The sequence below is a fragment of the Hypoxylon trugodes genome (assembly GCF_022578975.1).
Source record: "Hypoxylon trugodes strain CBS 135444 unplaced genomic scaffold F4822scaffold_2, whole genome shotgun sequence".
Taxonomy (NCBI): Eukaryota; Fungi; Ascomycota; class Sordariomycetes; order Xylariales; family Hypoxylaceae; genus Hypoxylon; species Hypoxylon trugodes.
The window spans coordinates 3,107,893-3,130,727 of record NW_026250017.1 but is presented as its reverse complement, the minus strand read 5'-3'; the positions used below and the strand labels follow the sequence as shown (position 1 = coordinate 3,130,727).

The 22,835-nt window shown below is 46.4% G+C and overlaps 10 protein-coding genes and 1 non-coding gene across 11 annotated transcripts; 7 read left to right on the top strand and 4 right to left on the bottom strand.

The window, feature by feature from the left end:
* Nucleotides 1-517: 517 nt before the first annotated feature.
* Nucleotides 518-2,089, top strand: F4822DRAFT_425894 (arginase; the record flags this gene model as incomplete). The annotated part of the gene is made up of 8 exons (XM_051460437.1): nt 518-766; nt 825-1,079; nt 1,132-1,285; nt 1,334-1,357; nt 1,411-1,432; nt 1,485-1,527; nt 1,583-1,808; nt 1,884-2,089. 8 exons carry the CDS (start codon nt 518-520, stop codon nt 2,087-2,089), a joined length of 1,179 nt encoding a protein of 392 aa, XP_051318465.1.
* Nucleotides 2,090-2,363: 274 nt separating this feature from the next.
* On the bottom strand, nt 2,364-3,438 carry F4822DRAFT_425893 (uncharacterized protein; the record flags this gene model as incomplete). The annotated part of the gene is made up of 2 exons (XM_051460436.1): nt 2,364-3,043; nt 3,114-3,438. The coding sequence occupies 2 exons, from the start codon at nt 3,436-3,438 to the stop codon at nt 2,364-2,366; spliced, it is 1,005 nt and encodes a 334-aa protein (XP_051318464.1).
* Nucleotides 3,439-3,810: 372 nt separating this feature from the next.
* F4822DRAFT_137906 (uncharacterized protein) lies at nt 3,811-4,966 on the top strand. Its single transcript, XM_051452797.1, has one exon. It carries the CDS (start codon nt 4,024-4,026, stop codon nt 4,714-4,716), a length of 693 nt encoding a protein of 230 aa, XP_051318463.1. The 5' UTR covers nt 3,811-4,023; the 3' UTR covers nt 4,717-4,966.
* F4822DRAFT_137933 (ankyrin repeat-containing domain protein) lies at nt 4,808-7,111 on the top strand. Its single transcript, XM_051452798.1, has 2 exons — nt 4,808-4,953; nt 5,033-7,111. Exons 1-2 carry the CDS (start codon nt 4,898-4,900, stop codon nt 6,759-6,761), a joined length of 1,785 nt encoding a protein of 594 aa, XP_051318462.1. The 5' UTR covers nt 4,808-4,897; the 3' UTR covers nt 6,762-7,111.
* A 350-nt stretch (nt 7,112-7,461) lies between these two features.
* F4822DRAFT_425890 (histidinol dehydrogenase) lies at nt 7,462-8,846 on the top strand (the record flags this gene model as incomplete). The annotated part of the gene is made up of 2 exons (XM_051460435.1): nt 7,462-8,520; nt 8,595-8,846. The coding sequence occupies 2 exons, from the start codon at nt 7,462-7,464 to the stop codon at nt 8,844-8,846; spliced, it is 1,311 nt and encodes a 436-aa protein (XP_051318461.1).
* F4822DRAFT_137903 (uncharacterized protein) lies at nt 8,796-10,293 on the bottom strand. Its single transcript, XM_051452796.1, has 3 exons — nt 9,531-10,293; nt 9,355-9,473; nt 8,796-9,293 (listed from the first exon to the last, which is right to left on the bottom strand). The coding sequence occupies exons 1-3, from the start codon at nt 10,171-10,173 to the stop codon at nt 9,009-9,011; spliced, it is 1,047 nt and encodes a 348-aa protein (XP_051318460.1). The 5' UTR covers nt 10,174-10,293; the 3' UTR covers nt 8,796-9,008.
* Nucleotides 10,294-11,486: 1,193 nt separating this feature from the next.
* F4822DRAFT_425888 (uncharacterized protein) lies at nt 11,487-12,627 on the top strand (the record flags this gene model as incomplete). The annotated part of the gene is made up of 2 exons (XM_051460434.1): nt 11,487-11,899; nt 11,955-12,627. 2 exons carry the CDS (start codon nt 11,487-11,489, stop codon nt 12,625-12,627), a joined length of 1,086 nt encoding a protein of 361 aa, XP_051318459.1.
* Nucleotides 12,628-14,373: 1,746 nt separating this feature from the next.
* F4822DRAFT_t31 lies at nt 14,374-14,476 on the bottom strand. Its single transcript has one exon. It is a non-coding gene; the product is annotated as a tRNA-Asn (tRNA).
* Nucleotides 14,477-16,527: 2,051 nt separating this feature from the next.
* F4822DRAFT_425887 (NAD(P)-binding protein) lies at nt 16,528-17,658 on the top strand (the record flags this gene model as incomplete). Its single annotated transcript, XM_051460433.1, has 1 exon — nt 16,528-17,658. The coding sequence occupies one exon, from the start codon at nt 16,528-16,530 to the stop codon at nt 17,656-17,658; it is 1,131 nt and encodes a 376-aa protein (XP_051318458.1).
* A 244-nt stretch (nt 17,659-17,902) lies between these two features.
* Nucleotides 17,903-19,621, top strand: F4822DRAFT_391758 (NAD(P)-binding protein). The gene is made up of 4 exons (XM_051457154.1): nt 17,903-18,240; nt 18,305-18,318; nt 18,392-18,583; nt 18,669-19,621. The coding sequence occupies exons 1-4, from the start codon at nt 18,221-18,223 to the stop codon at nt 19,448-19,450; spliced, it is 1,008 nt and encodes a 335-aa protein (XP_051318457.1). The 5' UTR covers nt 17,903-18,220; the 3' UTR covers nt 19,451-19,621.
* Nucleotides 19,622-22,793, bottom strand: F4822DRAFT_391756 (glycoside hydrolase family 36 protein). The gene is made up of 5 exons (XM_051457153.1): nt 21,985-22,793; nt 21,710-21,908; nt 21,435-21,648; nt 19,993-21,381; nt 19,622-19,937 (listed from the first exon to the last, which is right to left on the bottom strand). The coding sequence occupies exons 1-5, from the start codon at nt 22,560-22,562 to the stop codon at nt 19,720-19,722; spliced, it is 2,598 nt and encodes an 865-aa protein (XP_051318456.1). The 5' UTR covers nt 22,563-22,793; the 3' UTR covers nt 19,622-19,719.
* Between the last annotated feature and the right edge of the window lie 42 nt (nt 22,794-22,835).

Sequence of the window (22,835 nt, the reverse complement as noted above, 5' to 3'; positions counted from 1 at the left end):
ATGCTACGTCGTCGTATCGGTATTTGAAGTAAAGTAATTGTTGAGTAGGGTATAAAACTTAATTCTAATGAAAATTGAGGAGTGGGAGAGGTATAAGATCAATGCGATTGACGAAGACCAAATATCTAGAAAAGAATAATCATGATGGAGGTTTTAGAATATGATTAGAGATGAAATTAATTGAGTTGGGCGATAGAGTTTCAAATTGAGTAGATTTGATCTCCCATAACTCCTTCCTCGAGGCGACAAGAACTTACGACCGTGGGGAGCCACTCCCACTTTTGATAGCGAACTATGATGTTAAGGATGACGAGGGTTGCGATAAACTCCGGGCTTGCATGATGTTTTAGGAAAGCATATTACCTAGGTAGGTACGAGATACCCCTCTTTCATGATAAGGAAGTGAGACTTGACTTACCCACTTATAAGATGTAGATCTGGAATTGTCGCCCAAAGATTTTACTTTTACTATATGCGACTTAAATTAAAAGGAGCAGAATTCGAACAGTATCAGAGTATGCACTTCCGAAATTTATTCTTTGTGTTTGGTGTAACATATATCGAGGCGGCGTGGCAATTTCCTCAGAAGCCTATATCCATCGGACAAAAGCCGATGTTCGGGATAGATGATGTTGATATTGTTACGGGGAGTCAGTTTAATGGCTTAGTAACATATGCGAATTTGCCGTATCTTAATTGTCTATCGGATAGCGAAGCCGAAGGAAAGAAGTATGATATTGCAATTTTGGGCGCACCTTTCGATACTGTAAGTACCTAGGTAAACATTATTCAGTCGGTTTTGTTCGGTACCTAATGTTGAATAGGGAGTCACGGCTAGACCCGGAGCCCGCTATGGCCCGAGAGCAATTAGAATTGGAAGTGAACGGAAAGAAGCCGATTTCTCATGGAGTGTTTATACTGGTAAAATACACCTAGTAATGCTCGAAATGGCTATATTTAACGAGATACTAGGTAGAAATCCTCTTCGGTCATGGGCAACTGTTGTAGATTGCGGCGATGTGCCGCTGACTTGGTTGGATAATAATGTCGCCCTAGCTCAGTTAGACAAAGCTCATGCAGTCAGTATCAGCTGCCACGAAATAAAAGGAAAAGCTTACCGGAAATTTTCAGGTTGTTTCGGGTAGAAAAGCATCTAATGAAAGCTATTCTACTCACCCGAGAATCATAACATTAGGCGGAGACCATACCACAACGTTGTCAGCGTTGAGGTCGACTTATAAGCGGTGGGGAGAAGTTTCTGTTATTCATTTCGATAGTCATATTGGTTCGTGTTCCCACAGTTCTATACGATCTCCGGCTCACATATTAGCAGATACTTGGGATCCCGCAGTATTAGGTGAGTTACATATATTATGGTCCGCATGGGGGCTAATACACTTAATTATATAGGGGGTGGCCTGTCGGATTATGCGTGAGTAATGAATGTCGTGAATGCTAGCTTTGGGGCTAATGGTACTTTTCAGAGGCTTGAATCATGGAACTTTTCTTCATATCGCTCACGAGGAGGTAAATCCCTTCATATGAGTTGAAATATACTTGACGATACTGATGACTCCCTTAGGGGCTCATTCGTAATACCTCTATCCATGCGGGTATTCGCGCCCCTCTCTCGCGTAGAAAAGGTGATATGAGGAACGATGTTCGTTGTGGGTTTTCTACCGTAAAGGCTCGCGACTTAGATAGGAATGGCGCCGAAGGCATCATTTCGCTGATAAAAGACCGAGTTGGAGATTCGAAAGTCTATATTAGTGTAGATATCGATGTCCTTGATCCCGCGTTTGCACCAGGTAAGTCCTGACATTTATAGCCAAGCGATATTGCAAAATTGGGGTTTCGCTGACGTTGTCCGATACCAATTTAAGCAACCGGAACGCCCGAACCCGGAGGCTGGTCATCAAGAGAGCTTCTCACAATTCTGGACGGGCTGAACGGTCTTGATATCATTGGTGGTGACGTCGTGGAAGTGTCGCCTATTTATGATACTTCGGGACAGACAACAGCACTTGCTGCCGCCGAAGTCGTTTACTCGCTGATCGAGTTGATGGTTGAAAACCCGGTGAATCACTAATCATACATGTTATCATGGCTTTCATAATTGGATGAGATTTTTTTCTTGGGAATCACTGCAGCATATCTACAGAAAAATGCTCCGGGAAACCGAAAGGTATGCTATAGTCTAGTTATGTAGACGAGAAGACCCTAAAGAAACGACTCGAAACAATCCGACCTAATACACCTCATTAAAACAACCCGCTCGGTACACCATATAAATAGAGCACGCAGGAATGTAGGCGACTAGGTCCCAGGCTCTTATGTACAAAGGGGGAGGGCGAGCACTCGCCTTAGACCCGATCCAACTTTCGTCGAATGTTACGTGTCCGCTTCATCAGCTTCTTGTACTTCTTCTTCTTCATCTTCAATTTCTTTTGTCTTCGCACACTAATCGCGAGCATGTCTCGATTCTGACCTTCGCGCCACCGGATCTGGCGTTGGGCCATGCGTTCAAGGAACGTACGCGGCGCCGGCGCTTCCTGAATCAATAGCGGGCTATGTGCCATGATCCGAATCTGGCCGTTCTCGTCTGTCGTCTCCTCGAGCGTTAACATAGCTTTGTAGACGCGATGTTGCGGTACATCTTCTATAACCTCGGCGGCGGCGGCGGCGTCAGATTGGGGTAACGGAGGGGGGCGAAAGGGTAAGAATTGGCCGGACATGGCATTAAGTTGAACATAGACGCTCGAGTTGGTGCCATCGGGATGCTTGAGGTCTATCTTGTGTATCGACTCGCCGTTGGCGTCTGTAATGGCTTCGCCACCTTGCTGAGCATCCAGGCTTAGGTTCTCCATGGGCTGTTCAAGCTCATCGACGGTCCTAGAGATAGTGGACATAACATCACTGTACTTATTGTTTTTCGTGCGGGGGGCGAATATTTGAGCAAACGCATCGTCGGTCACTGTTTTCGGAAAACTGTGGGTTACGGACATCGGTCGATGTAGAGAGAAGAAAGTTGATAAGGCCACGGCTTTTTTTTCGAACGTCAGTACTGGCATTTTATCACTGCATTTGCGAGGTTTGATTTAGCCTATACTAACCCTCTTGTGGTACATGTTGTGTACTAGGAACACTTGGGAGGTTTTGCTGAATGTCGGTCCATTCTTTGGCCTTGCTCCTTCGCTTCTCTCTGCTTTGTTTCGACGATTGGGAGGGCGTAGCCGTTACTTGGCCGTCGGGGATACCTTTCGGGGAGTCGTTTGGGCTCGAAGGTTTCGACGAGGAGTAACGGCGTCTCTGTTGGCCTCTCGGGTTACAACAGAAAGTGAGGGCAGCTGGTGTTCGAGTGCTTGTAGGAGCGAGGTTTGATAAAAGTGATGATTGAGGTGCGGCAGAAACAACCCGCCGCACCGAAGAGGGCAACATTATGCCCAAACTAATAGGCGTAGGGGGTTTGCCGGGAAGTTATGGGGCGGTTGAGTATCCCGTGGCGAGATAATGGTGGATGTTGAGGAAGAAGTTGAAAGAGTTTCGGAGGAAGAGTATGCGATCACAAGGCTTGCACTAGTATCTTGCAAACCTGGTTCCGTTCCGACGCGCTTAGCGTTAATTGGTCTTGGCTTCGGCGCCTATCGGCCCATATGACCTAAGCCTCAGTGGCTAAAAACGGTCTAATTTTTAAATAGGGCTTAGCTACATATTAGTCATTACGTAGACATATTATCTATATACATATTAAGATAACGTATCAAAAGTCCTCCTTAGGTGCATATGCTCTACTAAACTCTCGTCGGGATGCTTCTTACTTCATCAGACATTAACAACACTTCAACTTAATTTCTCAACTTAACTTCCAAATAATCTTCAATAAAAATATTGGGCACCTTCGACGCCATGTATTCTTCCTCATTAATAACCACTTTTTTCATTCCAATAGTTGTAAATTCATTTTAATACCCTAAGTACCTACCTAACTTACCCTTGGTCCTATCCGTAGGCACTCAACTCAGAATGGCTTCGTTGAGAGGTCTCGATGAAAATATTATTCTTGAAATCCTAGCAAATCTCCATCATGTCTCCGACCTTGTTGCAGTATCCCTATTAGATCGTCGTTTCCACAAGATTGTGACCGAGAATCCTCAGCTCTTCCACAGCACAGACCCATTAATCCGCTGCTTCGGACTCATATATTCCGTGGTGGCGGGTGATCGCAAGACTACGAAACTAATCCTCGATTCCGGCATTGATCCAAATGATTATCATTGCGGTCCTACGGCTCAAGATAAGCTCTATCTCAGGCAGCCTGGGAGGGGCTCTTCTATCGTTGATGAGTCCGATGAGCAATTGGATCAAATTGAAGAGGCTGAATTCTGCAATGACGAAATTCGCTGTTGCTGGGAGCATCGCCGTTCCTGGGATGACTGGTATGCAACACCAATCCACTTTGCAGCATACTACGGACACGATGACATCGTATCGCTTTTAGTGGATTATGGGGCGAATCTCAGTCTTCTCTCTGTGGGCATCTGCTGCTGCTGGTTCTCCCCGCAGCTTTACAGCGATATTACCAATGGTGACACGGAACTCGCACCGCATCCCGCCGCCGTTCGGCCTGCGAGCGCATTGCATCTCGCCCTCTGTGGAAGGCATATATCCACGGCAAGGCGAATTATTAAGTCTGGCGCGCCATTGCATTTAGGCTAGGTGCCTCGTTATCCAAAAAAGGTCGATTTTTCCACTACATTCTATCGCCCCGACCTCTTCGAGGGATACGAGCGTGAATTCATCAAAACATATCAAATTACTCAAGGAATTCCCGAGTCATTTTCTGATCCCCGATACTCCCATCGACTGCATTGTTGCGAATGGTTAATTCACAAGGAATATGGAATACAAGATGCAAGTAAAAAGTATACGGGCTCACATTCATGCCCCGCCGATGTGAGTCTCCTCTTTTTGAAGACCGTTATGTCTTGGACCAACGCGGTCTTCATTCTGATTAACATTGATAGGACTGTAGCCTTATCTCGTACGGCATTGACGTGCAAATAGCTTGGCGAGAATATGGTATTTCTAGGCCACTTATCCACGTATGCCTCCAGAGAGGTACAACAATGCCTAACTGGCGGGATCCTAAACTCGAGTTGGAGGTATCTGGCATAGATGTCTCGAAACCGTGTTTCAGTTTACTCGAAGCCCTTGTCAAGAATACATCTTGTATCGAAGCGAGAGACACCCGCGATTTCGATTGTACCCCTCTCATTGCTGCAGCTCGAAGTGGTCTGCAGCAAGTCTTAGACCTACTTCTTTCTCGCGACGCAAACGTCAATGCGGTAGATGAGAGAGGATTCACAGCCCTCCATGGAGCCTGTGTAAGTGTCAAAACAGGGATCTTTCTAAGACTTCTCAAAAAGCGGGCTAAAGTCGACGCAATTACGGACGAAGGCTTGTCACCTCTACACTTTCTATGTTTGAGGATCAACAAGCGTGGGTACTACAACTCCTTTAGGATATTCAACATGCTCCTTGGCTTCGGGGCTAATCCAATGCTCCGTGCTAAACTCCCCGAGAATCGGTCTGCCTTAGAAACGTCAATCCATCGAAGACAGTTAGAAATCGCCAATATATTGTTTTCAAAATGCCCTCCAATAACAAATGAAATCGACATCTGGCGTTTATTCAACGTTTATCTCTCGAACCTCGATCCGATTTATTTAGGGCTTATTCTCGGAGCGGATCAACATGGGATTCTTCTCCAGAACAGCCAATGTCTTTTACGCCTCCTACAATCTGAGCGACCCACAACTGATTCCGCAATGATGCTATTAGATAAAAATATTCCCTGCGATGGTATGTCCGCAGATGATGGAAATACGGTATTTTGGGCTGCTCGGAACCAAAAGGGTCGAGACTTGATTGAAAGACTTCTTGCGGATGGCACAAGCCCCAATATCCCATACAAGACCAATAGTATATGGCAGTGCTCACTCCTTGAAGCATTAAAAGTCAAAGACATTGTGAGCAGGAGAAGATACGTTGAGCTCCTCATCAATAATGGAGCCGATATCGACTTACCCCTCAACGCTACGTCTAGTTTCACTACCTTTTCGTATTTGATACACTCCGAGGTGCTCATAGTTAGTGAAAGCGTTGCAGACATTTTATTTTGCCCTCGTTCGCTTGAGAAAATACCTGAGGCCCGCCAAATTTTCTACCTGAACAGCACGTGCCGCCTGACACACGTGAAGCTTTTCCGAGAGCTATCAAATTCCGTATCTGATACAGTGACACGGAAATTTACAAATCAGTTTGCGCAAGCACTTCCGGTATCTCGCCTTGTAGACGTCACCGAATACGCCGAGAAAGTCAACCTCACAATAGAACACATGGATGCCGCCGTTGATGTCCTAGGCATGCTTGTAGACCGCGGCTCGAGTTGGACATCCGAATGCCCGGACACCAAGATGCGCGCCGTTGATGTTCTCGAAGAACTCACGGATACGAGTCCCGACGACGTTCCGATGAAGATTGCCGCCTCGTGGTTATTAAAGAAGAGAATTAGCATTATCAGCAATGATATGAATCATACTAAGGTGAGATTAAGTACCGAATGGGCCTCGGACGAGTATCTGAAAACAAGAACACTTCAACAATGGGGACTAGCTCTCGAAATTTTGAAATCAGGAGAAGCCGAATCGGACTTTAAATCAGACTCTGGGTCAGACTCCGACTCGGGATCGTTGTTCTAGAAAACATCTGGTTTGGTCAGCGACATAAATTTGTTGTTTCCTTTTTCTTTCTTTCTTATTAGAGGTATTTCTAATCAAGCGTAAATTCATAATACGATTCTCATTTGGGCGTGATTCGGTAGGGATTAAGGCGCTATTATCCTTCACGTCATGACCAAATGATTGCCGAGGAAGTCTCGAAACCATGAATTCCATCCCAGTGGAATCAAGCTCTATTTTACGAGTTCCTATATATGGAATATCCTCAGTTCTTTGAATTCGACATTTGAGAAAGAGTAACGGAAGGATTTAGAGGCGTGTATGGGTAACGACGACTGAGGTCCGCTCAATACGACATTGGAAGCTAAAACGTTTCTTAGGTCTGTATCAAGTGATACAGCCGTTACTTCGTCGAAATCTCTCTGCCGGTGCAGCTAACAGGCGACGGCAACTATCTACCAAGCCGAGTACTACGTAGGAAGCGCGAAGGCAGAAGTCCCGTGCCGATTCGTTGGGTGATTCCCTCATCTCCCCGCTCCCCTCCTCTCCGCATCGACAAATCCCCACGCTACGGGAAGACACCCGAGGTAATAATAGTACTATGCAGAGTACTATATTGTGCGGCTACCCTGTTGCATATTCAACAGGCTTTCAGCTCTGAAAGGTCTTAGGAATTCCCTAGAGTGCAGCTATTTAGATAATATTATAGGAAGAGAACACAATGGTCGCTCGACACATCAAAACAGCGGGCTTAACACCAAATACCACAATCAATCAGAAGATGTCGGATATTGTGAAGGGCGTTATTGATGATATTCGTGCTAATGGGGATAATGCCGTGAGGTCATATTCAGAAAAATTCGATAAATGGTCACCACCGTCGTTTAAGTTGAGCGAGAGCGACATCCAAGAATGCATATCTAAAGTGCCCGCGCAGACGATCGCGGATATCAAGGAGGCGCAGAAAAATGTGCGGACATTTGCCGAAGCGCAAAGAGCAAGTATCAAGGACTTCGAGATTGAGATACAGCCGGGTGTGTTTTTAGGTCAGAGGAATAATCCGATTAGTACGGCCGGCGCTTATATTCCAGGTGGACGGTATCCGCTGTTTGCGTCGGCGCATATGACGATATTAACGGCGAAGGTTGCTGGTGTCAAACATGTTATCGCTTGCACTCCGCCTATTGCGGGACAGATACCTAATGCTACTGTCGCGGCGGCGCATTTCGCCGGCGCGGATGAGATTTTCTTACTTGGAGGGACACAGGCCATTGCCGCTATGGCGCTAGGGACGGAATCTATTAAGAAAATTGATTTTATCGCTGGACCAGGGAATCCTTTTGTGGCGGAGGCGAAGCGACAGCTTTTTGGTGAGATTGGAATTGACTTACTGGCTGGACCGACTGAGATTCTCATTGTCGCTGATGAGCATGCGGATCCTTTTACCCTTGCGACGGATTTATTATCGCAGGCTGAACACGGTCCGGATTCACCTGCTATACTCATCACAACATCAGAGGAAGTTGGGCAAAAGACGATTAAATACGCTGACCAGATTCTGGTAGATATGCCCACGAAGGAATTAGCGGGAACTTCGTGGCGGGATTACGGTGAGGTGGTTGTGGTGGATAACTTGGATGAAGCGTATCAACTCGCGGACGTGTACTCAAGCGAACATGTGCAAATTTTGACCCAAAACCCCAGAGAGGCGCTGGAGAAGATGAAAAACTACGGTGCATTATTCCTTGGCGAGAAGACTTGTGTTTCATATGGTGATAAGGTGAGATTTTCTGCGGACGATCTGATGTCTTTTTTTCGCCCCTCTGGAGGGGAATGGAATTGACATATCAGCAGTGCATCGGAACGAATCACGTTTTACCTACTCGGAAAGCAGGTCGATATACCGGTGGTCTATGGGTGGGAAAGTATTTAAAAACGCAGACATACCAAGAAGTTGTCGACGAGAAAGCGAGTGGTGAGATCGGACGTCTTTGCGCGCGCTGTTCACGAGCCGAGAACTTCGAGGGGCATGCGAGGTCCGGAGATCTCCGAGCGCATAAATATCTTCAAGACGCTTATTCCTGGATTGATGAAGCTAGGGTATAATGTGTACTAATTACTACAGCGAAATGCAAATACGAAGAACTATCTCAAGATAAAAGCGGCCTATTTTATTGATGCCTTAAGAACTAATCACAACATTTTCCTAGGCCCCGGAGCCTTTAACGCTTCTAGATCTAACTATACAGGTAATAACACAAATTACGTCTACAGGCACGCCGTATATGCAGCAAGAATGGTAGCCAACCCCGCGATTAACGACGCCGATGCTAGAGAATGCGACGACAAAAGCGCAGCAGCACCATTGTCATGATCATCTTGGCCATTGCTGAAAGTGCCAAGAGACGCCCTCTCCGGTCCCATGACCTTGACACACGTCAAGGAAGCGTCTGTGTTGCTAACCAAAGTACCATTATCCGAAGGGTAGAAGACGGTGAGAATAGGTGTAATAGCCCATTGGGCTTTCTCCATGTCATCGGCATAGACACTCCCCTATTGATTGTCTGTTAGATGGAACGATGACCTTATCAGCAGTAAAGGAATGAATACTTACCGGAACAGTATATTCGCTAACTAACGTGAGAGAGTCTTGTTTAGGAATAATAGGCCAGCAGTTCGAAGTTGTATTCTCCTGCTTCGTTATGGGTTGCGGCGCGCCATTACCAGTCAGAGCTAAACTCGTGTTAGCGATCCACACAACACCGACAATATTGAAAGGCAGAAACTTACCAGTACCAGTGAAGTTAGTCCACGTGCCATTCGAGATCTTGGAACACACATCGTCATTACTACTTTCCAAGTCTTTACGCAACTTCTCGCAGACATCCGAGATCGCGGACTTATTCCCGCCGCTATTGTATCCGTCTACTAGCGTACGAGCTCGCGAAACCAGCGCATCAACACATGGGCTTCCCATGGCATCCGCGCATGTCCCATCGGCAAGCTGGTAAGGGCCATCGCCCGGAAATGAGATCGCGCCAGATGCGCCGTGCATAAAGATCGCACATGCGCCCGTCGAGTCGTTCAAGGTTAAACTCGGCGGGGCGCCCAGGTAGAACGAGCTGTGAAACGTGCGCCCGCTATTCAAAGCCGTGATATTAAAACCCTTGGTCCATGACAGACCAGAGAGCGCCGGGGCGTCGGCAGTGTTGGTGTTGGTGTTGTTAGGTCCGACGACAGGGATGCGGGTAACTCCGATGGACCCGAAAGAACCAGTATGTGCGATTGTGCAGTCATCAGTTGTTTTGTCTGTAGAGCTGCCCGGGCACTCAACTTCAACGCATCCAACTATTGTGCTGTTGAGGTCTTGGGCCTGGACTTGGGCTTGTGCCGCCGCGAGGGCGAGCGTGAAGAGGGTGGAAGATATGTGCATTTTCACTGCGCCAGAAAAGAAATTAAAGGGTTGATGTGGTGCCTATTGCCAGCTGACGATAGGTTTATGGCAGAGAAATGAGTTATATAAGTGCGCCAAGAAGCATAGGTCTTGGTTTTGGCGAGATTTGCCTTCTGGTCAACTAACTGCGTCCTTCGGTTAACGGACTTCTTTTATAGTCCTGAATCTATGCTGCTGGTCGCATATATCACAGCACATATTGGCGCCCCCAATTGTTCAATCAAGGCCGAGGGCGAAGTTGTATATGATATGGACCAGTCCTTAATGGGGCGGTGGGTTGATTGAAAGCAAATGTATGGTCCGGTTGACGAGATGAGAGGTCCAGTAGAGTGGCCTTAAGGGCATGTTGTGTTACACAACGGCGGTTGTACGACAATATATCCATGAGAACTGCTGACGTCTTACTATATCGCCAGCCAAATAGTGATAGACAATTGGATAGCAATTGATTCGTTGGTACGTAAATAGCTGCCAAGGATGTAACGTCGTCATGATCAATTGTACTCTGGGCCAACTCTTGTGGAACCAAGATTTTCAGCTTCACCTGAGCGAGCTGTGCCGCAAAGGGCCGATCGGGGCAGTGTAAAAGCATATTAGCACATGGATGTTGAGGCTGAAACGGGGGTATAATGCAAGACACTTTAGGTTAGGCAAGATGGATGCATCGCATAAAGGGGATCATGGCTGGCGCTACATTCTTATAGCGATTTGCACATCCTCATTTGCTTACTATCTCGACCTTCCGTAGAGGGTTGTCGGTCGATAACCCCAGATTCTTGAATGGAGTCGATCACCCGTTAAACCCAGTTTCTAGAATGCAGGCTCAAGGATAATTACTCCATCGGACATAGCGAACCGTTTCATCGAGAATCCTTCGCCCCAGAGCCTCAGCGATCGATAACTATTAGGGAGCTCAATTGGCTAGATAGACTACGAGATGCGATATCTGGTGTTCTCGATGTAACAACCATTCTCGGTGAATTTTCTAAAAATTCTTTATTCGAAATGACGTCTCGATCCTTTACCAAGCCATGGGCGGCTATCCTTGTGTGCTAGATAGCAGTGAGAGCATCATGTAGATGATAAGAGTAAATACCTAGGTAGACAGAAGATACATCTTGAGATATAAATGACACTTGGACCCTCTCCGGTAGCAGTATGATATTGGAATAACCTATCCAGAGCCGTCTCGGTCATCGACATCTAACTATCTACATTCTTTACGACCAAAGCATATCACTTTCCTTAGTGTGCAATATACGATACACCACTCATTTTTCATTAGACACAAAATGGCTGAAGGAATTATCCAAGCAATTGGTGTGGTTGCAGGTGTACTTGGAATTATCTCGTTTGGTGAAAACAACTTTCCTCAGCAAAAGTCAGTGGAATCCACCGTCAGGGTCACTGTAGGGCTAGACACCAATGGAGGTCTTAACAACGCCGGTGGTGATCTTCCCGATGTCCGGTTGTTCAACGAGGGCGGAGAGTTCCTCGGGATAGAAACCGACCCCGGCAAAGTCAAGGACGGTGGATACGGAGACATTACCGTAAAACACAATGACGATGTCAACCAACAGGGTACATATGCCCTATTCTCCGCCAACAACGATGCCATCTGCATTGCCTTTGTCTCCATCACCTTCCCGAGTTCAGACAAGTACTCATGGGTCGGAGATTGGGGCCACCAATGCGGAGGATCTTGGTATGTAGTTCTGACTCCTATCAGCCTAACTCGCATGCTAACTATAGTCAACTAGGTATTACTCAAACGTCTATGTCCAAGGTAGTGACGAGAAACCGGACTGCCTATGGATCGACGGCAACAACGACCAACCCCAAAGCGGGTTCCAAGTGCACTGGCCCGACTTCTACGTCAAACAAGGCGACTCACTAAACAATACCGACCAAGCCGACAAGGTGAACAAGCTCTGCGGTGGCGGACCGCCGTTTAAATTATACAACTATGCCGATGTCAAGGACCCTCACTCGATTACCTACTATACAATCAGCAACAAGCGCTCCGAAGAAGAAGTAGAAAGCAGAGACACAGCAACTGCTTTCGGCCCATCGAAGCATGCCAATTCCGCTCGATTCCGAAATTCCCCTCTTTACCCTAGACAGAACGGTAGCTATCCCACCAACGGCACTGACACCGGAAGCAACCCTCACGCCAACCGCTTGGTCATTAGCAACACTGCTAAACACTCAGCACAAAATCTCTGCGACAGCGAGACTTCGCACGGTCCGGACTTTGTTAACGTTAGCGAAGGGACATTCTGCCGTATGTCTGACAAGACGGTATGGCCGGTCTGCAGTGCCGCTAAAGTCGACAACTGCTTTAACACGGACTCGCATCAACTTGTCGTCAATGGTGTCTCGGCGAGAGACACGCCGTACTCTAATGTTTTAGACTGGACCGCTGGTAACTAAATGGTGGGGCGAGGCGCAATTGGTTAGAGATGGGAAAGGGGCTTGTACAACACTAGAAAGGGGGGTATGCTTAGTCAGCATTGACCACCTTTAAGGATAGAGGACAGAATCTGTATTACTAATTAGACTTATTTTCTTGTATAGAGGACAGTTACGATAGCAATGCGTATGATGAGTTGTCAGTTTTAGAGACTAGAGTGAGAGTTGACTGTAGTGCCGAGGTGCTTGAGGTAACTAGTCACGAACTTGAAGTCGAGAGACGACAGCCACGACGTATCTAGGTAAGTTCGTTATGTTCTTAAAGTGAAAGTTTGTGTATAATTATAGTGTAACTATATTAGTTGAGAACGCGGGGTAGGGGGTTCGAATCGTTCTCGAGTCGATATTTTATTTCTACACTTTCCTCGTGCAACTATGGCCGAAAAAAAAAAATAGATAAAATAAAAAATAAAATGAGGCAAAAAGGAAGGTGGTGAAGGGGATAGGGAAAGGGGAACGGATGAGAAGACACAACGTAGCCGAAGCCAGAGGGGGGTCGGAAAAGCATCATCCTAACCGTTACCATCGCGAGGATCGAACTCTCAGCCGGTTTCCCCATCTTTCATCTTGTGAAAGATAGTACTGCCCAGTAAGCCAAGTTAGGGTTACTCCTCTCATTTCTTGAAGACCCATAGAGTTACTAGTACTTATAAGCCGTTGCTTAGGGTGCTAGGAATCTAGTGAATAAGATGTGGCTGGTAGTGGTGCACGGATTTCTCTGGCGTGTTACACAGACTTTGGAAACCTTAGGTACTGACTATGAGTTGGTTGCCCTAGGAAACAACAATGCGCCTTTAACATTCAGTCTATGGTCCCGGTTACACATTGTAAACGATTAGTTTAGCTCCATGGAGGAGTCACATCATGTAAGACCCCCTTACCGCCCTAGGAGGGAGAGCATTGGCCCAAAATATAATAATGAAGAGGGCACTAGGACAGGCAGCCATTGTCACTTGCGTACTACTCGCATGGTAATGAAGTTGCTTCCACCTCTTTACGGCTACCTAATCTTGTGGCGGACCGTGTCCTCTCATAGTTGAAATATACCTTGTGTAACACAAGATACGCACAAAAAGCATTATAAATGAGAAAACTTAGGCATAGCTCACTTGTTCATACCGCCGTGAGACGTAAAATAATTAACACTACTGTATCAAATCTTATTATACACGTAAAGAATCCAACGTTGAGAAATTCCATAAACCAAGACTATCCTTCTGTCTCTTTTAAAGCAACACTATGTCATTTAGTTACCAACTTAGTTAACCAATACTCCTCATATTTAAGCCCAGAGCGAGACACTATGGAACCCAAGAACGCCCATCATTATTCAACAACTTACAACCTTCAACTATTAGAATAACTACAACTACTACAATGATATAGTGGAACTCGACGCGACGCGACTGGATATCCATTTCATCCACCGTTCAATTTCGGGCAAATCCACTTTTTAACCTATTAGTTAGTTTCAAAAGTACAGTGCATGGATCACGGTAGAGCCCGTCAGGAGTACCCAAGTACCCATGCCAGTAGTCATTATTTTTAGCAAACGCAAATGTAAATAATCCAAAAGCTCAGACAATTTTATAAACACCTAGGCACTTTTTGCGGGGACCCACCGCACATACTCCTTAAATTTCTAAACCATACCAAAAATCCAATATTAAAAAAAGCAAGGCAAAAATAAAAAGAATGAAAACAAAGCTGCCCTTCCTGGGGTCGAACCAGGGATCTTCTGATTTTCTTGTGTATGAAGCTTCGAAGCAAACATAACAGTCAGACGCCTTAACCACTGGGCCAAAGGGCACACACTGTGTGGGAAGTGACAATTTGGCCAATACTAAGGTTTATGAGTCCCGTTTGTTGAAGTTCATGGCCCACAGCTGGAAGCTTCTAGTAGCTTCCTTAAATTAGGCGGGAATGCTTGGCTAGTAAAAGTATAAAGGTTGAAACGGTAAATCAAGAACAGATACGCCAAACTCTGAAGTCAAAATGAGAGATTCGAAGGGTAGGTATCGATAGTTGAAAACCTTGTGCCGCACACGTAGGGTCGGCCCGTGTGATAGATGGAAAAAGAAAAGGGGTAATGGGTCATTGACGTACGTGGCTTTATGCTGGCTATCTTTAGCTTCGGAAGATGGCGGTATTGACCTTGGAAAAAAAGGAAAAGAGGATCGATTGGGTACCAGCCCCCAACCGTCGTACGCCTATGTCGGGCGGAGAGATCGCCATGCCTCGAACGGACGGGAATTCGATTGAAAATTTCATTCAGAGTGTTGAGGCGGATAGGAATACACCATAAACGACCTTGCAGAAGGAGAACAGATACTCAAGGAGGCAAGTCCGGGTGCTTTTAGAAATTAATGCTGTGTTTTCTTGATAAGTAAGATGAATCTAAGAAATTGAAACTCTGGTAGTATATGGATTATAAGCGGTCCTAGCTTGTTTTGTTTTGTCTCCCTTTAACCCAGATATGGACAATAGCACGGGCTCTCTTGTCCCAAGGGTCTGGATGGATAATTGGATCGAATATTTTGCGTTGTATAAGGCTTAAGAGAGGGTGGTATACACGTCTTGGGTTGACATTTTGAAGGAAAACTCCAAAAGGGATTATCACGAACATCAATAACCCCTTTCCATCGGATTACTAAGCCGCCGGGCCGTTACCACGTCTTCGGTACGAACAACTCGCGTAACGTTTACCTGGGTAGGAAATTGCCGGTTATAATCATGTGACGACGATCCCATCGTTTACATCCAAACAGAGTGCTATATAATGGCTCAGCTATAGCATATAAGACGTTTGAAATACAGCCCCCCCTGGCAGACACGCAGGGCTAAGACATTACGTAACTTGGAAAATCATCCTATCCAACCCCTTTGCGATACTCCACTACATCTAGCCTATTCCTTTTCTACCCATATAAACGTTTACAATAGCAATATATGGCGTTTTTTTCTAACCGATTAGCATAGGATCCAGTTAACTAACACCAAAAGAGAAAAGAAGCCTGGACCCCAGCAAAATGCAAAACTACTGCCAGTAAGCACCCGTAATGGGTCTTGAATAAAACCCAAGCTAAATCTGTTGGTTACCGTAACAAGACTCAAATCCACTCTTGCTGCTTCGTCCGAAGTAAGAAGCAAGCCAAGCGCTTGCTCGTTCCACGGCACCGCATAGGGATAATCATATGATGTGTGACTGCGAGCCTGATATACATGTTATCCCGGTTTTTCGAAAGACGCGGTACCATCACATCGGTACCATGACATTGTCTTGCAGAAGGGACATCGTATACCGTTTTGGGGGTCGTTAAACCAAGTTTAGGATTTGCAGAACGCAGTAGTCTATGTGTCTGGACGTTCTGGGTGTGTTCAATTCATATTTCCCTATCCATGTGATAGAGGAGATGGGAAGACTCCTAGTTATCACTGGTATAGTACCATAGAAATACTTAACGTGTGTGGCTTAAACTCCCATCCAATGAGAGCGTCGCATGCCAGGTCTAGGGGGTTAGAACGTCGTACAAGACGCAGTAAGAATGACAGAAGTTGGGTACTATCACCAATTAGCCATCTCCGCGAGGCCATTTCAAGTCATCTTACCAACGTGGCTCGACGCAATTGTGATCTATCGTAGCTGCATTATGAAAAGGAGGGTGGACCAGCTCGGGAGTTGTAGTGTCGTACGAATGACCTAATAGTCTTATACGTCTCAATGTGCGCAGAGACTCTCGTATAAAGTCTTACCATAATAGCAGATTCCTGGTGCAACCTGTCATCGTCATTCCAATCTCATACTAAGGCTGTTAATACCAAACGAGAGTTGGAAGAGTACTAAGCACCAACATTTATACAATGGCTTTAATAGCGATCTTAAAGAATGCTTTCCGCAAACCCATTAAGACGACAAAACTGTCAGACGATATTCGCGAGCCTGTGACTGATGTCAACCTTGTGATTAACCCTGGGTCTCTCGTGGTCGTGACGGGCGTCAACGGATATGTTGCGAGTCACATCGCAGACCAACTTTTGCAGCGAGGCTATCTTGTCCGTGGTACCGTGCGTAATGTTCCCAGGGATCAATGGCTCAAGGATTATTTCGATGAAAAGTATGGCAAAGAAAGATTCGAGTTGATCGAAGTACCTGATATGGCGGTGGCTGGTGCGTTTGATAAAGCTGCCAAAGGAGCATCTGGTTTTGTACATACGGCAGCGCCAATCATGTCCAATCCCGACCCACACGCTACGATCTCCACCGTTGTGCAGAGCACAATTGGATGCCTAGAATCAGCAGCAAGAGAGTCGTCAATGAAAAGAGTGGTCCTGACCTCTTCTTCAGGGGCATGTATTACCCCTAGACCGCTGAGCTCGGACGTCATCATAGATGCCAATACCTGGAATGAGGCATCTATCCAAGAAGTTAATGCCATGGTGCCGCCATACGAAGGCAAAGACAGTTGCCAGGCTGCCTATTATGCGAGTAAGACAAAGGGCGAGCAGGCAGCGTGGCAATGGGTCAAAGAACATAACCCGTCTTTCACACTGAATTCGGTCCTGCCTAACGCTAATTTCGGCCGGCCCCTAGATGCGGCCCGTCAAGGCTCCCGCAGTACGATCAATTGGGTCAAGGTTGCGCTAGAGGATAGCGATTCCCTAGAGGAAAAGGTGCCGGGGATGGTGCCGCAGTTTCATGTCGATGTCCGCGATGATGCCGCATTACACATCGTCGCATTGATATTTCCCGACGTTAGAGGGGAACGTCTTCTTGCTTCCGCAAATCGTTTTAATTGGAATGATATTTTGGGAATATTAAGGAAGCTGTACCCGGACCGTTATATTCTCGCGAAGGCACCTCATGATGGAAGAGATGAAAGCAAGGTAGCGAACGAGAGGGCGGAAGAACTTCTCAAGAGATTGACTGGAAACGGGTGGATTAGCCTAGAAGAGAGCCTCAAAGACTCTGTCGAGGGATTAGGTCTTGCTTAGTTCTATATGGTTCAATATAGCGTATCGTGAGCCCATGGAGTATGGATTTTCAATGATGGATTTCGGAGGAAAGGGGAAGAATATTATTGAAGCAATACGAATTTACGAATTTACGAATTGAATTTTTGATTTGAAATTCTATTCGTCAGTTACGCCGAATCTGAATATTACATAATCGGTTCTTTCCCACTCAGCTGGACATCGTAAGAGTGGAAAAGCAAGACGGAATCCAAACAACTGGAGAAATCTGCACGAACTTTCTCGATCGTGTAACCTCAAGAGTGGGGGAAAGTGGGATCAAAATGCCCCCGATGGCGTAACAATAGTGTCCCAATTTGTCATGCGACTTCTTCATCAGATAGCTACGTAATAAGCCCAAAGGTATAATTATTAGGTTCATGTCTGCATATGAAGCTTCATTGTTCTTACCACATCAAACATACCTAGGAAGGAACCATCGTGAATTATCCTTCCTCAAACTTCGTCATAGTTTCGAATCTTCCCTACCTATTCATACCTCTCCCATACTAAATATTTAGGAACCAATTTTACACTTTTGAGAATGGCCCCCAAGATCTTCCTGTAAGCCACTCTAGACCGGTGTAGAAATACAAGGATTTATTAACAACTAACCTTGTCATAACAGCACCGGTGCCACAGGTACGCATCCGAGACACATAAGACGGCAGCATCTCATATTACTGGTTCAAAAACTAAATATTTGAAATTACAGGCTACATTGGCGGCGATGCTCTCTACTCGCTAGTCAAAGCGCACCCGGAATACGAGTATACCTTGCTGGTGCGGAACGAGGAGCGGGGCAAACCCGTAGCAGCGGCCTACCCCAATGCCCGTCTAGTCTATGGGACCCTAGACGATTCCGAAGTCATCGAAAAAGAAGCTGCTGCCGCGGATATTGTAGTTCGTACGTTTCTTTTCCTTCAATTCTTTACTGTGTCACAAATACCCTCAAAGAGGGGAAATGAATGTAAATTACTAACGCCCACCAGACACTGCTGACTCAGCCGACAATGTGCCGTCGGCCCGTGCCATCGCCAAGGGTCTCGCAGCCGGCCACAGCGCTGAGAAACCAGGTTACTGGATTCATCTGTGCGGGACCGGCATTCTAACCTGGTATGACGCGACGCACGAGCGCTATGGGCAACCACCCCTACCCGAGCAGAAGTACCACGACATCGACGACATTGATCGCATTCTCAACTTACCGGATACTGCTATTCACCGCGACGTTGACAAGATTGTGATCGCCGCGAACGACAACCCCGCTGTCAAGACGCTGATTGTAGGACCCCCTACTATTTACGGCGTGGGTCGCGGTCCGACCAACCAACGCAGTATCCAGGTCCCTGGGATCATCGAGTACACGCTCAATCACGGATACGCGCCAATCCAGGCTCCTGGGTTAACCGAGTGGGACAACGTGCACGTACATGATCTGGGTGCATTCTACGTGCTGGCTGTCGAGGCCGCGCTCGACCCCTCCAAGAATAGCAACCCTGAGATCTTCGGACCCAAGGCGTATTTCTTCCTCAACAACGGCGTGCATAAGTGGAGTGAAGTGTCACAGTGGGTTGCTGCAGAGGCCGCAAAACAGGGTCTTATTCCAGAACCGATCACTAAAGAGATTGACATCCCGAAGTTGGGCACCAACTCGAAGAGCGTAGCGGTGAGAGCCAAGAAATATCTCGGCTGGGAGCCTAAGAGCCCGAGCTTGAAGGATGAGATCGCCGGCGGCGTAGCTGCCGAGGCGAAGAAGTTAGGAAAAGCTTAAGCTGGGGTAAAATGCTATATTCGTGAGGATAGCTTAACCTTTTCCCACAATAAGTTGGTGATAATTGTTGATAAGCTAGCAATATCCGAATACAAGCGTTAATGCGATGTATTTAGCATTTCATGTAGCTTCCTAATCTAATATTGGCTAATAAGTCGGAGGAACCAACTAAGCCGTATCCGTGTCGTTTATATCATTCTCGTCATAATCATGCCATACCGTCCAATCCAACCTTTACCCAATAAAATGCCTAAGTCTACAAGTCACAATTAGGGATATTCGATATCGAAGTAGACTTTGACTTCAAGTTCATTGCTCCATCCGGGGTTGATATTCAATTCCCTCCATGCCGTTTCAACATCGATACTCAACACGTGGTTATCGGCCTCATTTACGGCAACTGTATGAGGCGGGATCGGTTGGCCTAAAACGGTAACCATGAAGTCTCGCTCAATCGACATATCGGGTAGACTCGAGATGTATATTCCTACGAGATGAATTAATATTACGAGTGACTTCCCTGCGTGGGAGAAGGTACTTACCGAGAACTCCTAGAGCCTTAAGCCGCGTATCCAAGAACACTCTACCTGTATGGAGCAACTCGGACTGATCTGTGACAATCGCAGCGGCTCCTGTCATTTTACCGATGAGACCCAAATTGGCGACGTGTATGGTATCATTTGTTTCACTCGTGAATTGTGTCACTGGAAAGGCTGTGAGTATATCGTAACCATGAACATCTAACGATACTTCTAGATTGGCTGCGTCAATCCTGGGTTTGATAGTAGGTGTGACAAGGCCGCTACGATGGGAGCGCACAACGTATTCAACCGACGGAAGCACGCCTGGGAGATTTGCGAGCGCGATTAGCTCTGTTATAGGTTGTTTGGAGATATTGAAAACACCTAAAATCGGCGTTCCCGTTCCGGCTCTGCCGTGGTAACTCCCAACTTTGAGGAGAGCGTGCTCATCGTAGCTCGTGTAAGGATCGATGCTCTTTCCAACAACGCTGGGCCTGAAGATGACGGTTTTTCCTCGAAGGGTTGTTCCCGTCATTTGGTCGATAAGGTCTTTGTTGTGCTTTCCCGGGATATCGGTGATGTAAATGGGACCCCCGCTAAGACATCGTGCGGCGGCATGGAAACCCGCGAACTCGTGGTCGGTCTGAAACATATCCCAATCTGGCAACACGTTGAGATGTTGTGTGAGTAGGGCGTTGTGAGCATTTGCGAAGAGATGCCATGGATGGGAATCTGGAACATCGGGGTAGAAGTCGTCGGAGTTTCGCACGACCATGGGCGGTCGATTGCGCGGTAATTGCTGGTGGAATAAGAGTTGAGGTGCTTGAGACATGCATGAAATAGCCTTGATACTGAAATGTCTCAAGGCCGAGATCATCCAGCTATCGAGATACGTCTCCGTAAGCTCTCGGCGGCCTTTGGCGGAAACCCAAGTATCCATCATGTATTGGACGTCTGTCTTGACGGCGTCAATTCCACAACTAGACAAGAACTTATAAAAGTCATCGTAGAATTGGCCAACGTCTTCTTTGGCAATGACCGTCATGGGTCCTTCGAGGTTGGAATCATCTCGACCAATCTGTACTGTTTTATAAGTCTTTGCGAGATCACCACCGCTCGATATCCCTCCCCAATACCCTAGGAGGGCATGCCAAACGGCCACGTGCTGAATACTTGGGTGCTTTGAGCGAATACGAGACACCGTATCTCCAAGTCCATGAGGGAACGCATTGGGTTCTGCCTCAAAGCTTTTCCAGCCACGTTGATATTGGTCTTCGCCTTCGTAATCGATATCTTGCCAGTTGTCATCTATAATGAGACTACTGATATTGATATGATCTTTCGCTAACTCCTCAACGGCGTGTAGTATTTTCTCATCGGTCAACTGTTGACCTAGAGCATTCCAGGTGCCTATCCATTCGTTAGTACGTGTTCGCAGAACGAAGAACTGATATAACACTCACAATATCCTAATCCATCATACCAATTCTCATACCATTCTGGTTTGATATCGCCACTGAGGCTTTTAAGCTGTTGGGTGAACTCATCTCGGTTGTCCCCCGCAGCAAGGACAACGGTTCGGGCGTGATACATCACAGCCGCCATTGCATACTCAAAACTATCACCAACTGCGGCAAGAACTAGCCCAGATGATTCGGCAACATCATCATTACGTATCTATAAGTCATAAGATTTTTATTTCGAAGGGGGCCAAGTCTGAATTCATAATTGTACTTACATGCAATTTCACTGACCCTGAATCTGAGCTACAAAGGAGTGTGGTTATGCCGGCTACCCCACTGACTCCTAATAGAACTAGATTTCTACCATCGTTGCTTAGAAACGAACACATCACAGCGTCTTTATCTAAGCTGAATGGGCTGCTACCATGTCTAGGCCCCAACCACGGAGATCCGTGACGAACTAGGGCAAAATACCTGAGGCATGTCAGCCTCGCAGTCATAATGGACACTAATAAATGAAGTCTAAAATGACTTTGGTATTATGGCTTACCGTAGAGCACCACCCCATGGACTCCCAAGCTCGATATTGGCGTAGGCAGAACGGTCGTCTTCGGCCGGACCGACATCGGCGTTAATAGTCCAAAGTTGAGTACCAGGTGTTTGACTTGAAGCATTTTTAACTTTTAGGTCTGGGTTCAGTTCATGGATGATGTTCGACAAGGGTTCATCATCGATTTTGGAGAGAGTGTTGACCAAGACAATCCCATCGGATGTACCCGATATATCACGAGCCCACGTCCAAGGTTGGCTAGGGGCATTGCGGAACTTGAGCGTAAAATTTATTGGCGACGAAACAGAAAACGTTGCATGGAAGTATAAGGTGGCATCCGAAGGGTTAGAAGCTTGGAGGCATGATGGAAAAGCAACATCGGTGTCAGGATTATCAGATGTAGGAGCTAATAAGTCCTCGATCCAATCCGAATTACTAGAAGAGCGCCAGATAGCGACCTCCCAAAGATCATCCGCAAGATCCTTTTCTACTTCTAATCGAGCAATAAACCGGAAAGTTTTGTCTTTTAACTGAGTGACTTGGCCCAAGGGTGGGTAGCTTGAAACGGTGACTTTCATCCTCACAGCTGAAGCAAAATATCAGAATGGGAGTTTAGAAGCGAAATCACAATGACCTCTGATCTGATTCAGGCGATGTTTTTCATTATAAAAATATAGAATAGCTATATGGGGGTATTAAATGGAGCCATTCAAGTTAAAGAAAAGACCTTGGGAAGAGGTCAAGATATGTACTGAGAATAACCTATGAGCTGTCGATGGTGGTGAATAAATGAAAGTTAAGTGTGAACTTGGCAGAAGTTGAGAAGCACAATTGGATACGTCAAAACCCGA

Excerpts from the sequence above, each read along its gene's own strand:
- F4822DRAFT_391756 (XM_051457153.1), bottom strand. The coding sequence starts at position 22,562 with ATGAAAGTCACCGTTTCAAGCTACCCACCCTTGGGCCAAGTCACTCAG. Across the intron at positions 21,649-21,709 it reads CAGGGTCAGTGAAATTGCAT|ATACGTAATGATGATGTTGC; the intron begins GTAAGTACAATT and ends TATGACTTATAG. Across the intron at positions 19,938-19,992 it reads TAAGGCTCTAGGAGTTCTCG|GAATATACATCTCGAGTCTA; the intron begins GTAAGTACCTTC and ends TTCATCTCGTAG.
- F4822DRAFT_137903 (XM_051452796.1), bottom strand. The coding sequence starts at position 10,173 with ATGCACATATCTTCCACCCTCTTCACGCTCGCCCTCGCGGCGGCACAA. Across the intron at positions 9,474-9,530 it reads GACTAACTTCACTGGTACTG|CTCTGACTGGTAATGGCGCG; the intron begins GTAAGTTTCTGC and ends ACACGAGTTTAG. Across the intron at positions 9,294-9,354 it reads TTAGCGAATATACTGTTCCG|GGGAGTGTCTATGCCGATGA; the intron begins GTAAGTATTCAT and ends GACAATCAATAG.
- F4822DRAFT_391758 (XM_051457154.1), top strand. The coding sequence starts at position 18,221 with ATGGCCCCCAAGATCTTCCT. Across the intron at positions 18,584-18,668 it reads TGCCGCGGATATTGTAGTTC|ACACTGCTGACTCAGCCGAC; the intron begins GTACGTTTCTTT and ends AACGCCCACCAG.
- F4822DRAFT_137906 (XM_051452797.1), top strand. The coding sequence starts at position 4,024 with ATGGCTTCGTTGAGAGGTCTCGATGAAAATATTATTCTTGAAATCCTA.
- F4822DRAFT_137933 (XM_051452798.1), top strand. The coding sequence starts at position 4,898 with ATGGAATACAAGATGCAAGTAAAAAGTATACGGGCTCACATTCATGCC. Across the intron at positions 4,954-5,032 it reads CACATTCATGCCCCGCCGAT|CCTTATCTCGTACGGCATTG; the intron begins GTGAGTCTCCTC and ends ATAGGACTGTAG.